We start from the raw sequence: 24,819 nt of genomic DNA on the forward strand, positions 1-24,819 counted from the left end.
AGAACACAAAATGAGAGGTTTTAATGAATATCTCGGTCTGTCTTTTCAATACAATGGCAGGGGATAATGCCTCACTTGACTTAGTTGATTAAAAAGTATAAAAAGTGGTCTCTTTGTCATATTTGAAGTCTTCCGAAATCATGCAGCATGTTTTATTGAGAAACAACCCAAAGTTGAAGTCATTTTCTGTGAAAATCGTGACATCTGTTGTGCATTCAAGAGCGTCATGAGATAATCTCCTTTACTCCTTCACAACTCAAGTTCTTGTGTGATCTTGCGTGCTACTGTGAACAAGCTTCTCTCATGTGCTTATGAACACGCAAAGGACAAAATTTTCACTGAAAATTATGTTTGAATTTTGTATCTCTCTATAACACGTCTTAAACCTTCAGAAGAGTTGGAATATGACACTAAGCACATGGACTTGTTTATGATTCTTTTGGGTCCATTTTTTAAATATTGGCGCTATCCACTGCCATTTTATTGGCAAGATGTGCTATTCATTAAAACACCACCTATCAAAGTAAGTCATACGAGTTTGTAATAACATGAGGGCAAGTAATTTTTGGGTGAACTATTCCTTTTATAAAATAAGCCTGACTTTGCATTTCCTCGAGTAGATGTACACAGGCCTATCAATCAAATAATGCATATTTAAAGTACAGAGGGAGGTAAGGGCAGTACAGTTCATTTATAAATAAACCTTGTGCGTGGTGCTGAATTGATGCTGAAGGCAAACAAAGCTCAAGTACATTCAAGGTAAAAAGTTCAGAGATCGCAAACAGGAAAAATACAGCAAGCAGCAAAGAGGCTGGTTCAAAAGAAGTTTTCATGTGGGCTTCAAAAGGCACATTTGGAAGAGCTCTCTCAAAGCACTGACAGCACAATGTTCATCAGTAGATAGCAAACAATAAGAGCACAGAGCTCCCGCGTGTCTGGCTGCTTCTCTAAAGACATGACACAAACAAACATTACATAAAGCTGACATATTCTATCTCTCTCCCTCTCCCACATTTTCACACTCAGAATCAGCATTCCCTTTTGCACCATGGAACACTGTCTCATGTTTTACAGCTCAACTCTCACCAATGTACCGCAAAACAGAGCAATGTATTAGGCAAAAGGGCAGCTCAAAACATGAACTTGTTCACTGAACTCCTCATCAGATACTCTATGTCTGTGTTTCCAGGACATCTACGTGCACAGAAAATACTTTCAATGGCAAGAATTCCCCATCAGGCTTATATAATGATAAGGGCTGCATACTTTGGCTGTAAATGCAAATAATACAGTGAGACTTGTTCAGACATTCACATAACCAATTAGATACATGAGAGTTAGGTTTATTTTGATATGATTTCATAATATAATATTTATGTATTAATGAATATTTTATAAACCAGATGAGATCTGTGTGGTTCCATTCTAGCCAAATAAAGTAAGGAGAATGTGAGACTAGTTTTCCTACTTTTTACTGAATATTTTTCAGGTTAGGTTTATTATTTTCTTATTATCATTATGTGTTGTGATTGATCGATTATGGCCAAAGAAAAATTGCATGTTATTTTTTGTCCTTGTTTAAAGTGACACTGTCAGTGAACTAAACCTCTACCCTCCATTTAGTTCAACAAAACAAAACAAAACAAGAAAAGAGTGAATGGACAGACTCTAAACCCCTTCTTTTTAGAAAACCAAAAAATTATAATAATTGAAAAAAGTACACATTTTTCCTACTTTTTACTAAATATTTTTCAGGTTTCTTATTTCCCATTTCTGTATTGACACATGCCTTGAGTTTTTGGCTACAGAACATCTCCATCCTCCATCTCCACAAAACATGAGGGTTAACTACAACAATTTGAGCAGAAGTTTGAAGAAGGTCTCATTATCTAAAATTCAAACCACTGACTTGGTACGGCATTTTAGTTAATTACATTAACAACAAATCCATCTCCGGGACATCCTATGAATCTCTGCCTAATGTTTAATGCTTAATCTAATCCTTGAACTGCTCCACTCATGACTGCAAAGCCGTGGAACTGAAAGTTGTCTTTAGATGAATGAATAAATATTTTGATATGCAGAAACAAATGGGGAATTATCCAAGTAGACATCAGGTATCTCTGATGATATTCTATTTGGTGGTAAGAGCTTTTGGAGTTCCAACACAAGGGGAGGATGCTTTATCACTTCATAGCCTCTTCAAGCTGCAAGACTGCGCAGTTCATAATCACGTCCTTTGAAGTGGGCCCTTCACATGGAGCTGAATCAGTGTTACAAACTCTAGAGTGATGCTCAAAGTGGGAAGGCTTTCTCAAGTCCTTCTGGAGCATGGCAAAACAAGGTTGTCAGTAGGAAGATCTGAGAATTACATCTGATCATGTCTATTGAAATCAAATCCAGACAGACATATCTACTCCATCTCTCTCTGTCCGTTCATCCGTCCATCTATTAGGCATGTCAAAATTTGCTAATTTACCTATACGATATGATGCATAGCCTCACGCTGAGATACGATACAAAATTTTATAAAAAATACAGTGCCCACAAATGTTTTGCTCAAATTTATTCAATAATTTTTTTTGGAGTGTAATTAATAGACTTAACAACACAATTGTTAAGCGCAATTCAACTGATGTGCCACTGATATCACGGTCAGGTGTGCAAATATAGGCAATTGTATAACAAATAGCCAATATTTGGATTGAAAAATAGCCATTTGCACTTGCTATATGTATTTGTACATCTACACTATATTTAAATACAACCTAAATAACTACAGGTGAAACTCGAAAAATTCGAATATCGTGCAAAAGTTCATTAATTTCAGTAATTCAACTTAAAAGGTGAAACTAATATATTATATAGACTCATTACAAGCAAAGTAAGATATTTCAAGCCTTTATTTGATATAATTTTGATGATTATGGCTTACAGCTTATGAAAACCCCAAATTCAGGATCTCAGAAAATTAGAATATTACATGAAATCAATAAAAAAAAGGATTTTAAATACAGAAATGTCGGCCCTCTGAAAAGTATAAGCATGCATATGTACTCAGTACTTGGTTTGGGCCCCTTTTGCATTAATTACTGCCTCAATGCGGCGTGGCATGGATGCTATCAGCCTGTGGCACTGCTGAGGTGTTATGGAAGACCAAGATGCTTCAATAGCGGCCTTCAGCTCTTCTGCATTGTTTGGTCTCATGTCTCTCATCTTTCTCTTAGCAATGCCCCACAGATTCTCTATGGGGTTCAGGTCAGGCGAGTTTGCTGGCCAATCAAGCACAGTAATACCATGGTCATTGAACCAGGTTTTGGTACTTTTGGCAGTGTGGGCAGGTGCCAAGTCCTGCTGGAAAATGAGGTCAGCATCTCCATAAAGCTTGTCTGCTGAAGGAAGCATGAAGTGCTCTAAAACGTCCCGGTAGACGGCTGCCTTGACTCTGGACTTAATAAAGCACAGTGGACCAACACCAGCCGATGACATGGCTCCCCAAACCAACACAGACTGTGGAAACTTCACACTGGACTTCAAGCATCTTGGATTGTGTGCCTCTCCATTCTTCCTCCAGACTCTGGGACCTTGGTTTCCAAATGAGATGCAAAATTTGCTCTCATCAGAAAAGAGGACTTTGGACCACTGAGCAACAGACCAGTTCTTTTTTTCTTTAGCCCAGGTAAGACGCTTGACATTTGAAGCTCATGTCCAGGACCCGCTCTGTGTGTGGTGGCTCTTGATGCAGTAACTCCAGCCTCAGTCCACTCCTTGTGAAGCTCCCCACACATTTGAATGGCCTTTTCCTGACAATCCTCTCCAGGCTACGGTCATCCCTGCTGCTTGTGCACCTTTTTCTTCCACACTTTTCACTTCCACTTAACTTTCTATTAATGTGCTTTGATACAGCACTTTGAGAACATCCAACTTCTTTTGCAATTACCTTTTGAGGCTTTCCCTCCTTGTGGAGGGTGTCAATGATGGTTTTCTGCACAACTGTCAGGTCAGCAGTCTTCCCCATGATTGTGAATTCAACTGAACCAGACTGAGAGACCATTTAAAGGCTCAGGAACCCTTTGCAGGTGTTTAGCTGATTAGAGTGTGACACTTTGAGCCTACAATACTGAACCTTTTCACAATATTCTAATTTTCTGAGATTCTGAATTTGGGGTTTTCATAAGCTGTAAGCCATAATCATCAAAATTATATCAAATAAAGGCTTGAAATATCTTACTTTGCTTGTAATGAGTCTATATACTATATTAGTTTCACCTTTTAAGTTGAATTACTGAAATTAATGAACTTTTGCACGATATTCTAATTTTTCGAGTTTCACCTGTATATTACTTATGATATTCAGTGTTATGCAATCTAAAATTACTGCCCACACAGTACATATTGGGAGTACTGAGCTTATCTGCTCATGCTTTGTATCAGCTGTGTCTGCGACATTGTGTGATGAGAGCTGGTAATTCCATTGACCTTTTTTAGTGGGATATGCCAGCATTTGAGTGCAAGGCTCAGCATTTCCTAAATATGATATATTTGGTGTGATGCAGAACTTTATTATTACTTATTCACACTTTTTTTTATGTTCACATAAAGTGTTGTCAAATAGGCCTATCACGGTTTGTGACGTGTTTTATGCTCCATTATAAACCAGCTAAAGAAAATATGCTAAAAAGTCACTAATGATGGAGTTATTGCCTGAATTTTCACCTTTCTTGAAATTGTCTATATTGTCTATAAAATTAACTGTTATTGACCTAGCAGGCAGTGTAATTTACCCAAAAGGTCGACATCCCATACCCCAATGTGTCAGGACAAGGACCAAATGAGGACACGTTCGCTTTTAATATGCCATTTTCTTTTTCATTTTATCCATTATAATTCACTCTTTTCTCTTTCTTAGACTCATCTATATAGTATCAGATGAGATGAACAAGCTGTGCACAGCAAACAATAGATCAGATGGGAGGACTCCACAGGTGGAATTGTCCTATTTCCCCTGAGCGATGAAAAAAAAGAGAAGATTTGATGTGACTCAGCAGGAAAGCAATCATATATAAACCTGATACATATTTCTTTCATTATCCTGCTAAAATCTCAATATATATTGTGTTTTGGATGCTGGTCCCCAGTATGGGATGCTGGTGCGCTGGTGTTCCCACAAGCGCATTAGCTTAACCATCAAGACTTCCTTGGTAAATCAGCTTCATTTGAAAGTGCACGTTGGTCCACCAGTTTCATCGGCTGGTTTGCTTGTATAAAGTTTGGTATAAAGTTTGGTTAAGGTGGTACACAAGACCAAACCAGCACTTATGAGCATAAACTAGCCTGGACCAGCAAGGAAATTGGTCTTAATTGGTCATTTCAGCAGATTACTCTAAAGCATGTAAGCTTACATGGATATAAAAATGGTAGGACAAGCTTACAACTATTGATAAAGAGCCTGAAGATAAGGAAATTATGCATTAGCCCATAGTGACCTCTATCTTCCTGTGACAATCTAACATATCATCAAGAGGCTGTTCAGTGATAAAAAAAAGAAGAAAAAAAAGACCTGTGTTAGAAGTGGGATCCTTGAGACTGCTAGTCAATATACTGGAGCATAAAGGGCTATCCAAGCTAATGCAACCACGTTTCCAGAGCTCATCTCACCTAAAGACAATAAATAGCAGGTTGTAGTGTTTTCAGTTTCATCTTCAAGTCCCATTCTCTTCAGAACACTATTTCTGAAAACCAGAATAATTTAACTCTGATGCTGCCATTAGACCAGGTCCAAATTGAAAGGCTAATAAAATACATACTGTATTTTACCATCTGATACTGCATTTTCCTTTTGAGTTAAAAGCAGCTGAGAAAATGAGGGGGTGAATAGGGATGGTGCACTTTGCACAACTAATCACAGACTAGGTTACACAATTACACAATCAATCTCCTCCCAGACTTTAGCGACATGATCACACAGGAAATCAACATGTTGCTTCCGAAAGTTAATATTATCCTGAAATCAACTCTGATAAATTATGATAAATTACTGACAATCACCATCAGACATTTTTGCATCAATTTTAAGAATTATCTAATTTCACGCTAATGCTACTGATATTGTGTTGCACGAGCAACCTTTGAGATACTGGTAAAATGTACATTTTATTCCACTGACAGTTAGGTTATGGATTGGGTTTAGGAAGTATGGATAATAAACAATTACTTTTACATTACTGTTGATGGTATGACATAATTTACAGCAAAAACAACTCACTTTTGGCACCTTGTTGACCTTTCACCCAAACACTTGAGATCACACAACATGATCACACGAGAAGTCGGAATGTTGCTTCTGAATGTTCCAGTACCCTGATAACAGCTCCATTATGCAGAGTTACTGACAAATTGCATCTCCCATCAGACATTTTTACATCAGTTCAAGCATGTTTCCTTCCCCTGTGGTGCGACCAGGCCTGCGCAGCTGTTTCCTTCGGCACTGAGGATGAGGATACCATGTCTATTTCCCCGGCAGCGTCAGATTCTGAAGATTTCGGCGGCAGACAAGCTGAAGCCTTGCCTCCTAGCAGTCGCATTTCCAGACCATTTGTAACATTTATGGAGTTGCTGGAGGTTATTACAAATTACACCTGGACTGGCCAGATGAAATGCAGTCAGAGGATTGTAACTCTATCTTGGATGACTGTTTTTGCAGCTACACCTCGCAGGCTGCTCCATTTTTCCCCGGACCTCCATTGTGGGATCAACCTTACTCAGCCAGGATTACAAATAATTTGGCCTTGAAATTTTCTAATGTGTTTCGAGCTTCAGAACACGGATATACTTTGGTCCCAGCGATGGATCACTCTCCTTCTTTGGCGACCACATGTAAATCGAGGCCTACTCTTCTTTCAAATATTTGCAGGGTGACGTCATCCTTGTTGAAGAAGTCCTACCAGTTTTTGGTTAGGAGGTTTCGGCACATGCTGGCAGGGAGATCGGCTGGTTGATGAGGCCACCATGGAACTACACTGAGTTTCTGATTTGGTACTAAGAGCCACCAAACAGATTGCTCGTGCTGTTGGTCGGAATATGGGCATGTGGCGGCGGAATGCCATCTGTGGCTTACGCTCATGGATATTTGTGACAAGGACAAGGGCTTTCTAATGAATGCCCCTGTGTCTTAATCAGGACTGTTCGGCGATGCAGTCCAGTCTGTTGAGGAAACATTCTGTGCTGTGAAACAGCAGACTATCAGGTTCCAGTAGATGTTTCCTCACAGAGAGAGAGAAAAGCTCACTGCAGCTCTGGTGTGTTTACATTTGCTATCCTCGCAACAGAGAGCTGCATAAGGTGTCAGAGTTTTGCACCCCCTCAGAAGGATTGGGGTCCTCGTTCATTTCCGCCATCATAGGTGATGCAGTTTGCATCAAAAACGCATCCCAAATTCAGTCTCGACGCATGCATAATGGAATTTGAAGTTCAATCAATCACAAGTGTACACGGCACACACAGTGAACATAAGCACCACACGTTGTCCCCCTATAAAAAAATACTGGGGCCTTTGTGACGAACCAGTTTTCTAAAATAAATATTCCCCTAAATGTTCTATGCTTTCCCCATTCAAAATACCAGGCAAAAGCTTTATTCTGTCAGACCCTTCTGTATAAACATTTCAGTGCACTCATCATTAATGCCTAAATACAATAAAGGCAAAAACATTATCAAATTCCCTTCAACCAGCCACAGTATTGAAGGAGCGAAAGCTTCCCTTTGCTGTGCAGCAAGTTTTGGGGCAGCCGCCAAAAGTAAGCCAAGTTCACCGTCTAGTGGTTACAAATCTAGTGGCAGCATTTGGCAACCCCAGCCAGACTTGTAGAAGTCATGGGTATGGCCCCTCTTTTGAATGATGGCTTATCCCCCGCTGTGGTTGATTTAAAAGTTTTTGACTCTTAAAATGGCCCTGCTAGTGGCAATGGCATTGTTTAAGAGAGTCTGTGATTTGCATGCCCCATCAATAAATCCCTTATGTATGAATTTTGCACCAGGCTATTCAAGGGTCATGTTAAGACGTCGTTTGGGCTAGTTGCCCAAGGTTATTTCTACATAATTTTTCAGGATTTCTATCCTCCCCAATTTGAGTTCATGCCTTACCCAGTTTGGGTGTTGCAAGTTTATGTTGACCATACTAGCCAGTGGTGTAAGTCAGAGCAGTTGTTTGTGTGCTTTGGTGGCCGCAACTGGGGTGTTTTGGTGTCCAAGCAAAGACTGTCTCATTGGTTTATTGATGCAATTTCAAGTGCCTACGAAACATGCGGTTTACCTTTGTCTCCGGGTATTCGAGCCCATTCTACGAGGAGCAAGGCGTCCTCATGGGCTTTGGTTAGAGGTGTGTCCATGGAGGACATTTGTATGGTGGCAGGGTGGTCCTCTCCACATATATTTGTTAGATTAAACTGTATAATCTGGATGAGGATTTGACTCCTGGTTCCCAGGTTCTCTCTGTTGGAACAGGAGTAAACTCAAAATTCCTCCTTTTTATACAGCCGCTTTAGCTTGCTTGTGCAGCGCTATATGCTTGCCATATCAACTTAGACAGTTGGCATCTACTGTTGGCATGGGGTGAACGTATATCTTTCTCATATTGATTATGCTGCTCGAATTCCTATGAAACGAAACATCTCAGTTACGTGGAACGTAACCTTTGTTCCCTGAGTGGGATGAGACGCTGCATAGCTGGCCATATTCTCTAGCAGCTCCATAGGCTTGTGCCTTCTTGCAGAAACTCCAACTTGATGGCGCAAAAGCGAGTGCCTTTATAGAGCCCGTGACGTAGCTCCCTAGGGGCGTCGCTGAAGTGCCATCAGCCAATAAATTGGCATGATTGTATAAGGGCTTCTGACCACGTGACTCTGACGTGTCCCATAGTGATTAAGCAGCATCTCGTTCCCACTCAGGGAACCAGGATTACGTTCCACATAACAGAGACGGTTGCACTAGAAAACATTTTTATTCATCACTCTAACGGACTGAGCTGTAAAATTTCTGTCATGGTCTTCTTTTATCTATCATCCTTTTTTTCATTTCATAAATTCTGAGGCTACATTCAGGGGTGTAGCATCCATTATATTGGCATATACAGTACATGCAGTATCCTATATATATATTTTTGACTCTAGCAACTGTATTTTGAAACAAGTGTGAGGGTGAAAATTGTATAGTATGCACTAAGTCCCACGAATCGAGCATACTCTCTCTGTACTCTAACTCTACTCTGACTGCACAAGAGTTAAACTCAGTTCCTGCATTTGCAGTTTGGATATTCCACCAGCAGGTGGTAATAAAGTTAATGTCCAAACTCTGAATATACTGTGTAGTGGAACATGAAATAATGTCCCTGATGATCAGATTTGTAGCCGTCTTATATGAAACAAAAAATGTTGAGAATTGTGTGAAACAATCTATAGGTCATGGTTTATGTTTCTATTATTATTATTATTGTTATTATTATTACTACTACATTTAAATTTACAATTGTATTTATATAATTAAAAACTGGCTGGTGGAAGCAGTTGGAGAGAGTAAAATGTTTTTGAATTTGTATGATTTTTTTTTACCACTTACCACTATTTTCAATTTCGTTTGAAGTGTAATTCAAATTTAGAAATATTATTTGTTTAATCTGTTTGTGTTTAAATATATATATATATATATATATATATATATATATATATATATATATATTTTTTTTTTTTTAAATAAACCACCATTAGTGAAATGCTTGCTGAAACAATTACTGTTAATACTAGCCATGATTTGTGTGTCAGGAGATGAAAATGATAAATAATACATACATTAATTGTAATTTAATGGAGTCTACATCCAATTTCTGATGAGAATGCCATTTTTCATGCTTATAAAAGGAGCATGTCGCTGTCATAGATACTGTATATGCACGACAATTATTAAGGATGCAGTTAATGCACAAAATAGCTTAAATTTAAATTCTTCTAATTCATGGCATACAGTCTGTTACACTACCAACTTCTAATGAATGCGCTGTATTTGTTTATATCAATGGTGCTTAAGAGAATGGACTATATAATAGGATGCAGACAGTGGAATAGGCAGAGAAAATATCAGAATTAAATTACACCTGGGGCCGGTTGCATAAACATAGCCATTAACTTAAGACCATGTCTAACAATTAGTTTGACTAACTATATATGCCATAGAAAGCCTGTTGCATAAAACAAGCTCACAGATGTCTTTAGTAAGACAGTCTAATTTGCATTGCATTGTGAGAAAAGTAAGAAATGCAGTTGATAGTTTTCGCTGAAAATATTTGCTTATTAGAGGATGCAGTGCTTCAAAATGTATTCTAATGAACAAATTTAGTGATTTTAACTCAAATAATTAAAAAAATACAACAAGTTTTGTTTCCATCGTAGAAGTCAAAGTCTACTTCAAAGTCTCAACTCAAGCCCCTTTCAGCCCTCAACTGAAGCCCCCACTGGCTCAGCTGACAGTTATTTTCCATGGCAACATAAAATGTAAACAAGTTAGCATTGGGGTCTGCTGGCTTACATTTTGGTCTTAAATTAGACTGATCTAGGTTTTTATGTAACTGACTGAAAAAATTAAGACCAACATTTTAGACGACTAACTTGAAAGACTAGTATAAAACAGTTTTATGCAACTGGCCCCGGATAAAGCCCATTTGCGCATTGCACGGCTGATTTTGCCAAATCCACTTGAGCCTAGACTTAGTGCATGCTTGCACGAAAATACAAAAACGTCATGGCTGTGCCCACTGACTTTGCCCGTATGACTTATGGCATAGCGATGCACTTAATGCTTGCTCACCTAAAATAGTGCCCATGATATTTCAATATTGCCAGTTACGTGTGGCTTGAAAAGGAACTAACCGTCTGGTCGGAAACGGAACTTCAGTGTGCCATATCAAGCACTTCAGCTCAGTCAAAACAGGTTCTCCATTTAAATAATGGAGATTTCTGCTCTAAATGTCATGTTTCAGCTAAGATTAAATGCAAGTATATTTAGCAGAAATTGTAAGCCATATTTCCACGCTTTCTTATTGTTCTAATACTTTTTGCATTTTATTATCATGCAGTAACATATTGACATATTGCAATGATTGATGTATGCAGTCATGAAATCTGAAAAGATGTGGTCAAAAGAAACATATACGATCAGGTGTAAATTGTAATGTGTCTGTAAATGGAGATGGTGCCTGTCCACTTGTGAATGGGTTGCCCTAAACGCATATTAATACCAGGCAATAAATGGGGGCAGGGCACACACACTGCGCAGGAGTAAGAGAGATCATGTGAAATCAAAACTGATGCACTAGGTTTAAGTGGTTTTCTTGTTTCTTATTTCATCTGACAAAAAACAGAAAGCATTTGAAATTATCCGTCAATGGCTATAAAAACAAAATCGGTAAATGACGGAGAATTTTCTGTCAACGCAACCCTGGGTGTGATATCAGCCGCGTGGGATACCTGAGTTCTCCCTCATGTTGAAATCAGGAAGTAATCACATTTGCATTATCAGTGATGAGTGTGATTTGGATGTTCCACTACTCTAATATAAAAATGTTACCCAACTGACTGTTAGGTTTAGGATTTGGGTTTAGGTTTAGGTTTGGGTGTAGAGACAATATGTGCTTTCCTCTTCACTGTATTACATCCAAAAACAACTTGCTTTACAGCTTGCTTTTTTGCGCCCCGCTATGGCCATTTCACCTAAAAACTGGACCGACCAAGTTTAACTCAAAAAAATTAAATCTACTGTTTGCGAATTCACTGTGAAATCAGTCTAGCTCACACGTGCCCATATGTTTAACAACACTTCCAGCTTCAGCCACTGGGGTAGTGATTAAAATTTCAGTAAGCTCAGACAATTTCAGCAGTAAAATTGGGTCTACAGACAAGTCAAAAACAGGAACATAAAAGAATGACAAGCTTTGGTCTTGCAGTGTTCACTTGGCCTCACCTTATACTACAAGTATGGCAAATAATGTAAGAGTAGAACAATTTGTTGGAAGTCCACTCTCTGACAATGAGGTCACTCTGAGCAGAAGACCAAGACCACTAGTGGTTTCCATCATGTTTGAAAAGGGCTTAAAATGAAAAAAAAAAAAACTGCTAAAACCGTCCATAGATATCTAATACAGGCATTTTAGAGGAGCACCTGTAAAATTCTGAGGTACTCTACTTAATACATTTCTACTGATAAAGTTGGCGCCCTTTCTGGGTGACTAAGCCTCACTTAAACTCCCTGCTTACTGGATGAAAAAGTTATACTTTTCCCCTCCAATCTGTTCTGGTCTGTGCCTTCTATTTGAACCATTGGGCAATGTTTCCAAAGTATTGATTTCTCCAATGAGCTCATCAAGGACATCTACAATCAAAAGAGGTCAGGGGATATACCTTTCCTAGTGGTAAGTCATGATTTGAAAGCAATGTGGATGACACAATAGGGCACATCTGTTATTTCCCTATATTGCCTTGTGTTGCTATTAAGGGAATCCAATAATTTTTTTTTCAACCTTCACTCAAAAGCTGATATCAATCTTCCAAGCTTATAAGATGCTGCTAATCAAACTGCCATTTTTGTATAATATAGAGCACAATCAAAACTAGCATTGGCCCCAGAGCTTCATGTCCACTTGAATGGTCACCAAGGGAATGCGGATACATGCCTAACTGGGGAAAGGGGATCTATTGGCAGCTAATCATGGGACGTGATCTTACTTACAGCCATCTAATGTGCCACTGAACCCTCGCACCAGGATGGAATAATTCTATTCACTTGCTAAATAACCCCTTGAAACTGACCTGTGCATGGCTGTGCCTATCACAATCGCTATGTCCGAATATTCATATATAGTATGCCAATACAGTATGCCAATGGAGTAGTATGTCCGAAATACAGTATTCATGAAGCAGTAAGCAAGAAATACCAGGATGACCTACTATTTATGGCAAGATTTTTAAGTGCGGATCGACAGGACACTTTACGACTACGTGTGTTCATGGGCAAACGCTAAAGTGCGAAATGTTGCTATCATTATAACTATGTTAGGGCACAACAGTGAAACTGATGAATGGGTGTGACATCATTTCAAACAATATGTTTTTGAGATAAAAAAAAAAATTAAAAATTCAGAACCTACACTTCTACAAGTTGAAACATGAAGAAAATATGAGACTGTAATATAAATTGGAGGTAAATTGCTGCTATCTGGTGACCAAAATATAAATAACATGACTTGAAAACCATATTACGTCAGAAGATGGCTGTAGCCACCTACTGTGTAGTCTGATGTCTTGTAACCTCATTTTATATTTTATCACACAGTATGCATTTGGATATATATTTGGACATTACCAAACTAGTATTTTGACAGTATATCACTGTTTAGCATTTTAAAATATATTTGAAGCATCCGTTTTTGCAGTTAATGCCATTATTGCTTGCAATCAAACCTGATCTTGGATATACAAAGACACAGAATAAGCATTTTTCTACCAATAATTTATTTAAAATATAATAATTTAATAATTAAAAGTAAATGCACAATAATGTTAAGAAAATGAACATCAAGAATCAGAAATGAACTGCAAAACTGTAAAAATTAATTTAGAGTATAGAAGAATAAGAGTAAACATTTTGCAATTTCAAACTTTCAATTATATATAAAAAAATATATATTTTGCAAAATGTATTGGCAGATGCTATATGCACCGTGGTGCAAATAATGGTATATGCTTTTTACAAACCAGTACAAATAGTCGGAAATATTGTTTGCACCTTGTCCATAATTACACCCTGGTGCAAATAGTTTCAGATACTATTTGCACCCATATTTAAATACTAACATACAATATATGGGCATCACTGCAGTGTGTTTATTGTGTTTATTTAGAGTACCACAGACAAACTACATTAACCCCTACCCCTAAACATAACCTTACCTTATAAAATATAACCTTAGTTTTACTATAATGACCATGGTATTACACCGGAATGACTGCGATCGACAGACCCCACCTCCTGATCAAACCCTCTTCTGCACTCCTCGACATTCACCGTGACCAAATCACTGTGATGATATCAACATTTAATCTATATAGATTTTTATCTATTACTTTTAGTATTAAAGGAAATATTAAGATTGGATACAGGAAATGGGATGGGAAAAAGAGTGGGACAAAACAAAGATTCGAACAACGGTTGTTAGAACAACAGAACACAATCACACCCCATCTTTACACCCCACGCCACTGCAGCGACTTATATTGGTTAGTTTGTTGTATATTTCTGTGGTTCCACCAGGCTATTAGGGTTGAAATAGCTGCCCTCTGTGTCAGATGCTATTTACACCGGGGTGGAAATAGACACTCAAATTTATTTTGGTCAAAAATTACCAAATACCATAATGGGGTTAAACACTTTCTAACTGCCATTGGTCAAATTATGATGGGTGTGACCTGGTGCTTCACCTTTTTTAATGGCATTTTTTTTTTCTGTAGATTTCTTTACATTTTCAAAGAGCATGTTATGTGAGTTTTCAGATTAAGTCTATAAAACACAATGACAGATGGTAACTGGTGCATACAATGGCCACATATAGTGTGTAAACATGACAAATTACACATTCTCTACAGCAGAGGTCGGCAACCTACGGCATATGTGCCAGCATTGGCACCGTGGAGGGGTAATCACCTCTTGATGCAATCCTTCCTCATGATCACGAAGCATGTTTTCTTGAGCTGAATCGGGGGCTAAACAAAAAGTAAAAAATGTGACAAGACTGCAGTATACCAAAAAGATTCGTGCAGCGCATGCCAGCCATTCGTTTATCACGAGACGGCGGCACTTCACTTTAGGTTAATCACGAGAGTAAAGGCGCCTGCTTTGCTTTGGTCATTCTGAGTGAATGACAGCCTATATTCCATGTTTCACTTCTTTCTTTTTGCTTTTAGAACAACACATGATGTAACAATTTAGTGATCAAAATCATCAAGTTTTGCACAATTTTTTCACTCAAACTGCTACTTTTACTGATCACATATTAGGGCTGCAAGATTTGAGGAAAATGTCATATTGCGATTATTGAGGTTAATATTGCCCTCTTAACCAGCACCCCTATTTTTGAGAATTTTCTGAAAATGACATACCCAAATACAAATGTCTGTAGCTCCTAAACCATATGCTCCACATTCATAACTCTGATATTTTTTTAAACTAGACACTTGAAACTTTGTTACCCAAGAGTCATATTAATTCAAAAGTAGCATAGGAACAGAGTAAAACAAGGTCAAATTTACATGAAAGTGACTCACGATTTCTATGAATGAAATTCATTTAGCGAAAAATGTATCAGACTTTTATGTTAAAGGCCTAAAAACACCATAAAGATAAAACTGAATGTCTGACCATGTTCTGATTCAAATTTAAAGATGATACTCCCAAAAATGTAGTTTCTGTAAGCTTTTATTCAGGGAAAGTCTAGGCGTCCTTTCCAAAAGGCCATTTGGAGACTCCAAATGGACATCTGGTAACCAAATGACATAAGGAGTAAACGCTACATACTACATACTACATGTTCTGCTCATCAAACCACACAAGAAAAAATGATTTCAGCACAACATTTTAACATTTTAACAAAATACTCTTTATTTTGAACAATTCTGATAGCAAAAACAGTGAAACAAAAAAAACTCACTTCATGTATGCATTTCAAAAGTGATCGTTTTACAACTAATTAATAAATTATATAAAAAGAAAACAACATTTGTAATTGCAACAGTGTTTTTTACACAAATAAATTACAATAAACTGATAATTATAATAAATATCCAATTACTAAAGAAAAAAAAAAGCAATTACAGTATTTACAGTATTTATGTTGATCCAAGTCAGTCACTAACAAGGTTTGTTACCAACTGGAAACCAAAGCCACTGAAAGACAGGAAAGATAAAGATAAAGATATTTTTGTTATATTATATGCATCATAAATATAATGTGTGTGTGTGTGTGATATAAATATTATGTCTTTATGTATAATATACAGCTATCACCTAGCTACTTGTGTAGCCTCGTGTCTTTGCTAGTCATTTTATAATCAAAAACATGATATGAACAGAAAAACTGCCAATACTTCATAAACATAAAAACTCAAGACGATGTGTTTCAACTTACCGATCTAATACGGGATCGAGTCCATGGAGAAACATCTCCTCTTCAGCCGAATCGACACTCGACACCGTGCTCTCTCTGTCTAAGATGTCTGTTTCTGCGTCTTTCTGCTGTTCTTCGTCACTACTCCTCATTACCTCCTCCAAAACACTCTCAACACCACAAAAACTCCTCTTCAGTCGACGATCCATGATGTAGATTGTTAGATATAATGTTAGAATAAATCCGCGCGTTGAAACGAGCTCCGTGTAGCAAAACAATGGTAAAAACTGTGCGCGCTGTGCGTAAAATGACGAAGAGCGCACGAGTGGACGCACTTGTATATTAGACCTATGTATTAGACAGATCTTCTGAGGTAAACTAAGCAAACTGTCAATCACTGCAATCGTGTTTTAGTTGGTTAATACTCCCATCCATCAAAATTTTGCTGACCAGACATTGGGTGGCTTTTAGCCAGTCAAAAACCGAGGTGCGAGAGTGACAGGTCCCGCAGCCTGTTGTTGCGCTCCCTTCATATTTTGGTCATTACAGAGCCTGTGATTGAAGGAGAGAAACAGGGAATGGCTCATTTTATCGGAAACAGTCCAAACTACGGGGGAGAGATGGTTTTTGAACATTGGAATACAAATTAGAATCAATATTACATTGAAAGTGAACATGATGGATTACTCTAACTGGAAGCGCTCATGAAAACTGAGGAGGATATTTCGTTTTTTTCCCTATTTTTTTGTTGTTTTGGATTAAAAAGTGGGATGCATTTTGAAGAGTAGACCCTTACATTGAAATGTATGCTGGTGTTTCTTGGATTCGTCCGAACTGATCTGAACCACAGGAGATGAAAGATAAGTATTGCCATTCATTTTGTTCATATTTACAGGGTCGGTCTGTCAGCATTTAATTTAACCCTTTCCTCTCTGGTGTATTGATTGCAAAAACAAGTTCTGAACGTGATTCTTGAGTGTTTTAGCTTTCAAATGATGCATAGTTTATGATAGTTGATTGAATATTTGTTATAAAACAAAGGTAATAAAATTATAAACACGCCCCCACGGCCCGCCCACGCCCCCTGCTGGTATAAGGCGATAAACAAATAGTATCATGAGTCAACTTGCTTGTTATCAAGGAAAATGCACAAATAGATTACTGATAATGCTGAAATTGTATTTTTCAACTCAAACATTCAAACTAGCAACAACTACAAATACACAGTGTTTTCAAATGTTAAAAAATTTAAGAAATTAATTAATACCTTTGCATTACTGCAAACTTTCTCAATATTACACCTAAATAAAATAGAACAATAAATAAGAACATACAAATTCACGAAAATAAGATTGTCAGGGACATTTAAGCAGGATGTAACATGTACTTGTGTGGTTTACTCAATCAAACCACTAAAAATGTTGTTGTTGTTGTTGTTGTTGTGTGTATATATATAAATATAATAAAGACATATCACCAAGCTGTGATCTGTGTTTCTGTGTTATTTTTTCTGACCACCAGTTCAGTATCGGACAGCTCTGCATCCATCTTCACCTGATTTCCAAGTTTAACACCGGAAACTCACATGACCACACGTGCCACTCCCTAAACTGAGACTGACTGGTCATCTTTTTATTAGCGGTGTAGAAAATGGGCAAACAGCTCTCCGAGAGAATGGGCTGTCACGTCCACACATGTACGTATTTATTTAATAAAATTGCAGCATTTGCCATCATATAATTGTACAGACTGACATCGTGATTGCGATATGATTAATCGTGCAGCACTATCACATATGTATTCTATTCACAGAATGAGGAATGTAGTAATTGATGACACCTTTTAATGTCACTATGGTCAATGTTTTACAGTAGCTACACATAGTCTATTGACAGGACAGCATGTGTCTCATTTAAATGCTTCTATAAACATGGACACATATTAAATAAAAAAATAAAAGTGTTCGGTTAAATGGAGCTTTCATCAGATACTTTATTTGGAGCTTAGAAAATAAGCAAAAATGAGAAAACTCATGCCATGTGAGAATTTTTCAGGAAATGAGAAACACACATCGCTATGTGAGGAGGCTACCTATAACATTCCACATTTTCATCTGAAGGGTTGCCAAGGTGCTGACCCTGTGCCAACCAATACTCACAAATTTTCTTTCCTTTCTATAGCACATCTGTACACTCATATTTTGACAGCATCCAACACTAAAAATCACTCAAATTAACATTTGAACTGTGAGATAGGACTATATGACAAACATCCACTGAAATGTTGAGGTCACAAAGAGCCATATGTCCAATGCAAGAAGCCATGTTTCTTTATAATCTCTTGTCATAATTAGGTTTTACAGTCCTGATTCCAAAGTAATGTTTATCTATGAAGGGCAAACTAAACATTTGTCAGGTTAAATAAGCAAGTCACAAATTAATTCAATTGATAAACTACTTGAAAAAAACAAAAAAACAAAACTCAGAAGTACAGTATATTCAAAATGAATTCAGAATTTACATATCTACACTGAGTGCTGATAACACTTAATTTGACTGCTTCAATGCTAGGTTAGAGTAGTGGGAGATTTAACATGTCCTTACAAGATAGGATCTAGCCAATGGATTGGAAGATTGTAACCCACTGGAGGGGTTTCTGGCATAATTATGCTTAGACCTGTCAGATTGGACCATTATCTGTTTGCAGGCAGGCCATAGAGACAGAGAAAGTAAGAGTATGGCTAGGTGTCTTGGAAGAGGCCTGACAGAGCATATGAGAATTCACAGCCCTTAACCAGGAAAGGAGGTGATTATTAATTCACTTTAAGTTGTACAGTAAGAGCCTTACTGATGAGAAATGTAGGGGAACATAAGACAAAAACATTTTGGGAAACCCTGATCTAGTGTTTATGTTTGCAGAACATGACTTGAAGAGAGTCACATTTGACTCAAAAAGAAACAAAAGTTTCTTTATGTTTTTAAAAGTTATTCAGATCAACCTTGAGTGTTGGTAAACGTGTCTTTGGTCCAAAAATAAAAGTCCTTTTAGTCTCACAATAATACACGTTTTTGATATTTGATTGTAGGAGAGAAATAACCTACCTTGTCTTTTTTCTGTTTTTCATCCTGATATATAAGCCAACTCTCTCCGTCATTGCTGTAGGCCACCTTGTAGGAGCCAACAAACTGAACATGTCCAAAGTCTTTAGCCCCCTGGGTAATGACTCCTGTGATTTTTGTTGGCCGAAGCATGTCAACCTGAAAAACACAGGAAGAGAGAGAGCTCTTCTATCAATAAGAGATACTAGCGATTACTTGACTTATCCATTTGCCCCCAGTCTTTCTCTCTTCTCTTATACAATCATTTATAAATGTACTGTAAATGTGTTTGGTGGATATCATTAATTATTCACAGCAAAGAGGGCAATAAGAAATAGCATTTTATTTCAGCTCAGCAGAACTGTGATTGCTGACCACCGCAGTATGTGATACAGATTGCATTTGGTTAATAATTTATAATTCATTTCTTTTTCTTTTTTACTCCGATTATTTTATTTATGTTGAAAGGTAAAAAAAACAAAAAAAAAAAACAATGTGCTGTGTTTCATTGATTTTTGCTTGAAATTCACTGTATACATAAATTGTGCCTGTGAAAACCTAGCTAAAGTAATTTTGTTGTGATTCACTGTTTTCTACATAAAATCATGCTACATAATGTAAAGAACATTCTGTGAAAATATAACCTTGATATATTTAATATTGACTGAGTAAGGCTATGTCAAATATTTGCTGAATTTCGGGCTCAGAAAATCATCTTTTTGAGGAATTAAAAACAAGCTTATTTTAAAACTGCAACACATTTCAAGCATACATATCCTGACTATGTGCCATATACCACATTAAAGCAGAGATTCTCCCTTTCAGTGATATATGACACATTTATGGGAAAATGGTTAAAGATTTGTAAAACAGGCCTATTTATTGTGATGAAACTAATGGGGGTATTAACACATGAGCTTGATTGTAGCAAGTCATTTCAGTGGAATGATTTGTATAACTTTATTAGTAAAATGAAATATCAGTAGAAAATGTCATTAATATATAAATGTATATATACAATTTCAGTAGAAAATCGAATTCTCTTACTTGGCAACTGTGTAACTGTAATGAAGGCAGACGAGGAGTGAGGATCTACATGCAGCTTTAATGGAAAAACAAAAGATGAACAGGGTAACTGATAACACAGGGACCAAATGAAACATCCACGAGGGGAAAACCAAAATATAAACAAGAGAAACGTCCACGAAGGGCACGGGCAGGAACACAGTCAAGGACATACATTACATTTAACTACTGACAACTAATGAACAAACAACAGGGCTTAAATACACAAGCATAATGATTAAATTAAACACAGGTGAGAACAAGGTGAGAACAATGAAACTGGCAGTGATGAGGGCAGGGAATTATGGGAAGTGTAGTCCGGGACAGATGGCAAGTGAGAAACACAGGGCAGACCACAGGGCAGACAACAGGGAATCGTGACAGTAACATTTGGAGTAAATAAAATAAATAAAACACATTTACGGTATAGTAAACCCAAAAATGGGTTGACTCACCTTCATGTTGTTCCAAATCTGTTGAGTTTCTTGCTTCTGTTGAACACTAAAGAATATATTTTGAAGAATGTTGGTTATCAAACAGTTGAAGGTACCCATTGATTGCCATAGTAGGAAATAAATACTATGGAAATCAAAGGTTACCGTCAATTGCCTGGTTACCAACATTCTTTAAAATATCTTCCTTTGTGTTCAACAGAAGAAAGAAACTCATACAGGTTTGGAACAACGTGAGGGTGAGTAAAAGATGACATAATTTTCATTTTTGGCTGAACTATCCCTTTAACAGGTCAGTCTCAAACTTTGTATACACAGAACCACACATTCTAAAATTGTCTAGATGCAAAATATTTGATAATCTCAGGGATTCTATTCACAAAAGTATTAAAAACTCTAAAATTTGTATTCAAATAAAAAAAAAAAAGCCTGGTTATATCATAATTTGGGGCAATTCCACCAAGATTAATACCATACAAGGTGTTTAAGCAATCAGCTATTTTCTGTTCCTGCTCGCGCTTCATAGGATAGTTAATCATCAACCCGATGCATCAGCATCCAGAAAATTAAATATTTTTATACGTAGCAGGCTTAAATTGTCCTTATAATAAGCTGATTATTATTGATAATAATAGAATAGAATCCTTTATTTTGGTCACACATTATACACACAGTTTTTTTTTGCATATATACAGTGAAATTTATTAGTTTTCACATATCCCAGCTAAGCTGGGGTCAGAGTGCAGGGTCAGCCATGATACGGCGCCCCTGGAGCAGATAGGGTTAAGGGCCTTGCTCAAGGGCCCAACAGTGGCATCTTGGTGGTGCTGGGGCTTGAACCCCCAACCTTCTGGTCAGTAACCCTGAGCCTCAACCACTGAGCCACCACTGCCTCATTTAGCATGCATTTACTGCTGGACCACATATTTTGTTCTGGGCATCTATGATATAACATTGTATTATTCACACAATCAAGCTCACAGGCAAGTAAAAATTGTAATAATAAATACAATTTAAAAAAGCTGTTCTTAAAATATCAGCAATAACATGAAAAAATCTCCACAGACATCGGAACCCGGCTTAAAGTCAAATTTTATGGCCTTAACTGGTGTTGACCTGATTGCCGCTCGTGTGGATTGATATTATGGTCTATTTACACTTTCTGAACCAAATGATACAAGAATCAGCAGGTGTTTCTGTGCCAAAATAAACCCAGAGACGATTTAAATAAATATTTATGAAGCCCACGTCCGGTATTTTTTTTGCGCAAAATTATAAAACGTAGTGTCAACAAAATCATTAATTTCAGTATTTATCATGTTATAAATGACAATTTGAGTATTGTATCTCAAAACCCTTGGTATAATATATAATTTACAGCAATAAACACACATTACCTATTTTTATATACTATATACTTTGATTGTTATGTATACCTTGTCTTGTTTCACTGTTGCCCTTTTGTTTGCCATTTTTGTCACTTTTGCATTCCTTAGTTTTCACTTTTGTCCCTTGTGTAGCTCCATAGTCTCTTTGTTAGCTTTCGTGTTCACCGTTCATTGTTTGCACCTGCCCTCGTTAATTTGCCATTTTTATCTTGCTTCTGTTTATCACCTTGTTATCTTGTTTGAGTTCTGTTTTGTTCATTGGCCCCTTTTTCCCTTGCTCATGTATTTATACCCCGGTTCTTTGTTCAGTCCTTGTCTATCGTTGTTTGTTGTTAGCCTGGTATGTGTTCCTTGCCTGAGTTCTCTGTTTGGTTTCATCGTGTTTAGTTTTCAGTTTTATGTTTTATTTCCCCATCGAGGGTTGTTCCTTTGTGTTTACTTGCTTGTTTATTTAATAAAGTCTAACTGCATTTGGATCCGCATCTCCTCGTCTGCCTCGCTGCTCAATCGTTACATTGATGCTCTTAATCTCATAATTAGACTATGTGACTTTAGCCGGGGTTTCACAGAGAGGGTCACAAATACATTCATGATTACATAAGTTAATACATGTATCCACAACTATTTTCTGGTGGCAAATTCCTTTTTTTAGGCTTAAACAGGGGGCCTGGGTAGCTCAATGAGCATAGATGCTGATTACCACCCCTGGAGTCTCGAGTTAGAATCCAGGGTGTGCTGAGTGACTCCAGTCAGGTCTCCTAAGCAACCAAAATTGGGAGTGTAGAGTCACAAGTGGTAACCACATCGTGGTCGCTATAATGTGGTTCTTGCTCTCTGTGGGGCGAGTGGTGAGTTGTGCTTGGATGCTGCTGAGAATAGTGTGAAGCCTCCACACGTGCTGCAGTAATGCACTCAACAAGCCACGTGATAAAATTAGTGGATTGACGGTCTCAGATGCAGAGGCAACGGAGATTCATCCTCCGCCACACGGATTGAGGCGAGTCACTACGCCACCACGAGGACTTGGGGAGGAAAAACCAACTATGGCGTAAATAAAATGAAAATCATGTGCAATAACCTCCGAACTAGACTTACTTGACACTTTTTACAATAAGTCACAAATGTATAAACCTATTAGTGTAGGACATTTATTAAGTCATTTTTATTGAGTTGTGGTCAACAGTGGCTTGAACTACACCAAAAAACAAATGGTAGAGCAATTAATGTGTAGAGAGAGATATTTTGACAGTGATGATTAAGAAAAAAAATTAATCATATGAACTGTTTGGCCCTCTGCCCTACTGAAGATGAGCCTCGGGGCATGGCATAAGCATCACTCAACAACACTCAGCATTTTAAATTAAATTCAGATATTATTATTTATTTTTTACTTTTCACAATTCATGTTATTCCAAAGCAGCTTTAGAGAGAATAGTGCCATAAACTCAGTGGCAAATTATCAGGGCAAGCAAAGCCTTCTCTGCTGGCCTAACATGCCAAATAAATACATATTTTTTATTATTTAATTCTCAATGTTTTTTTAATCACTTTCCACTCTTAATTAATCTACAAACAAAAAGAGAAAAACAAAAAGTTTATCCAGTCAGAATGTATTCCTTGATGCTTACAAGCAAAGTGTGCCAACTGTTTCAGAAATCACATGCCCAAAGCCTAAGCAGGGTTGAGTCTGAGCTCCACCCCTACAGGCATTCAGAATTTCCACAGAATCCCTCAACAATGCAAATGAAAAGGCAACTAAAGTCACATTGTCAGATTCATCAGCCAATCAGATTGATTTATTTGTTCTTGGTGGGTGTGATCTTTAATATATGACACAATCGCTTAAAGTGATGTATATAATTCAAGAGCAAAAAGCACAAAATCTTGCTGATGAGTCGGCTGTCACTGAGAAAGATCTCCTTATGGATTTAAAAGCATGTGATGTTCTGCATGACCGTGTGATTGCTTAATTTATTAAACAGGAAAGGAGGACTGATTTTCACTTCAAGTAAATTGGTATGTGCTTTTTGCATTGTTATAGCAACATCAGGAGTTTTCTAAGTGTAAATTAGGCTGCTTGAACATTCAGTGTCAGATCAAGTTTTGAAAAATAGTGCTGTGTTCCATTCAACTCGGAAAGTCGAATTTTACAACTTCCTACTAGGAAAAGTGCAATGAAATGCATCTTGAAGTCAGAGTTACAAATTGTAGGCTTGTGCAGAAATTTTCAAATCCGATTTCGCAAAGATGCAGGGGCATGATGTGACACAAACATGTCGACTCAGGGAGATATACAAAGTAAGTGATAAACATTCAATTTATTATGTAATATCATTAAATGAGTTTGTTTCCACATGACATGATATTAAAGCTTGTTTAACAAATACCTGCAGAAACAGGTGTATAATATTATAATCTCTTTTGATAGTCATACACCTGAAGCACAAATGCTAGTGCTGCAGCATTGTTTATCAGTTGGGTTGCTAGGAGACGTCTCTAATGAGACGTCTGGTATGGTGGTGGTGTAGTGGGCTAATGCACGAAACTGGTAAGCAGAAGATTGTCGGTTCGATCCCCACAGCCAACACCATTGTGTCCTTGAGCAAGGCACTTAA

General features: G+C 37.4%; 1 protein-coding gene across 5 annotated transcripts in view; it reads right to left on the reverse strand.

The window, feature by feature from the left end:
• The window catches only part of LOC127639989 (EGF-like repeat and discoidin I-like domain-containing protein 3), a 325,228-nt gene that overhangs the window by 3,176 nt on the left and 297,233 nt on the right, over positions 1 to 24,819 (reverse strand). For all 5 annotated transcript variants that reach the window (XM_052122382.1, XM_052122366.1, XM_052122373.1 and 2 more), the window contains one exon: positions 19,303 to 19,458. In XM_052122382.1, coding sequence (XP_051978342.1) covers positions 19,303 to 19,458 — 156 coding nt within the window. The remainder of the gene's footprint in view (positions 1 to 19,302; positions 19,459 to 24,819) is intronic.

The sequence above is a fragment of the Xyrauchen texanus genome, chromosome 4, assembly GCF_025860055.1.
Source record: "Xyrauchen texanus isolate HMW12.3.18 chromosome 4, RBS_HiC_50CHRs, whole genome shotgun sequence".
Taxonomy (NCBI): Eukaryota; Metazoa; Chordata; class Actinopteri; order Cypriniformes; family Catostomidae; genus Xyrauchen; species Xyrauchen texanus.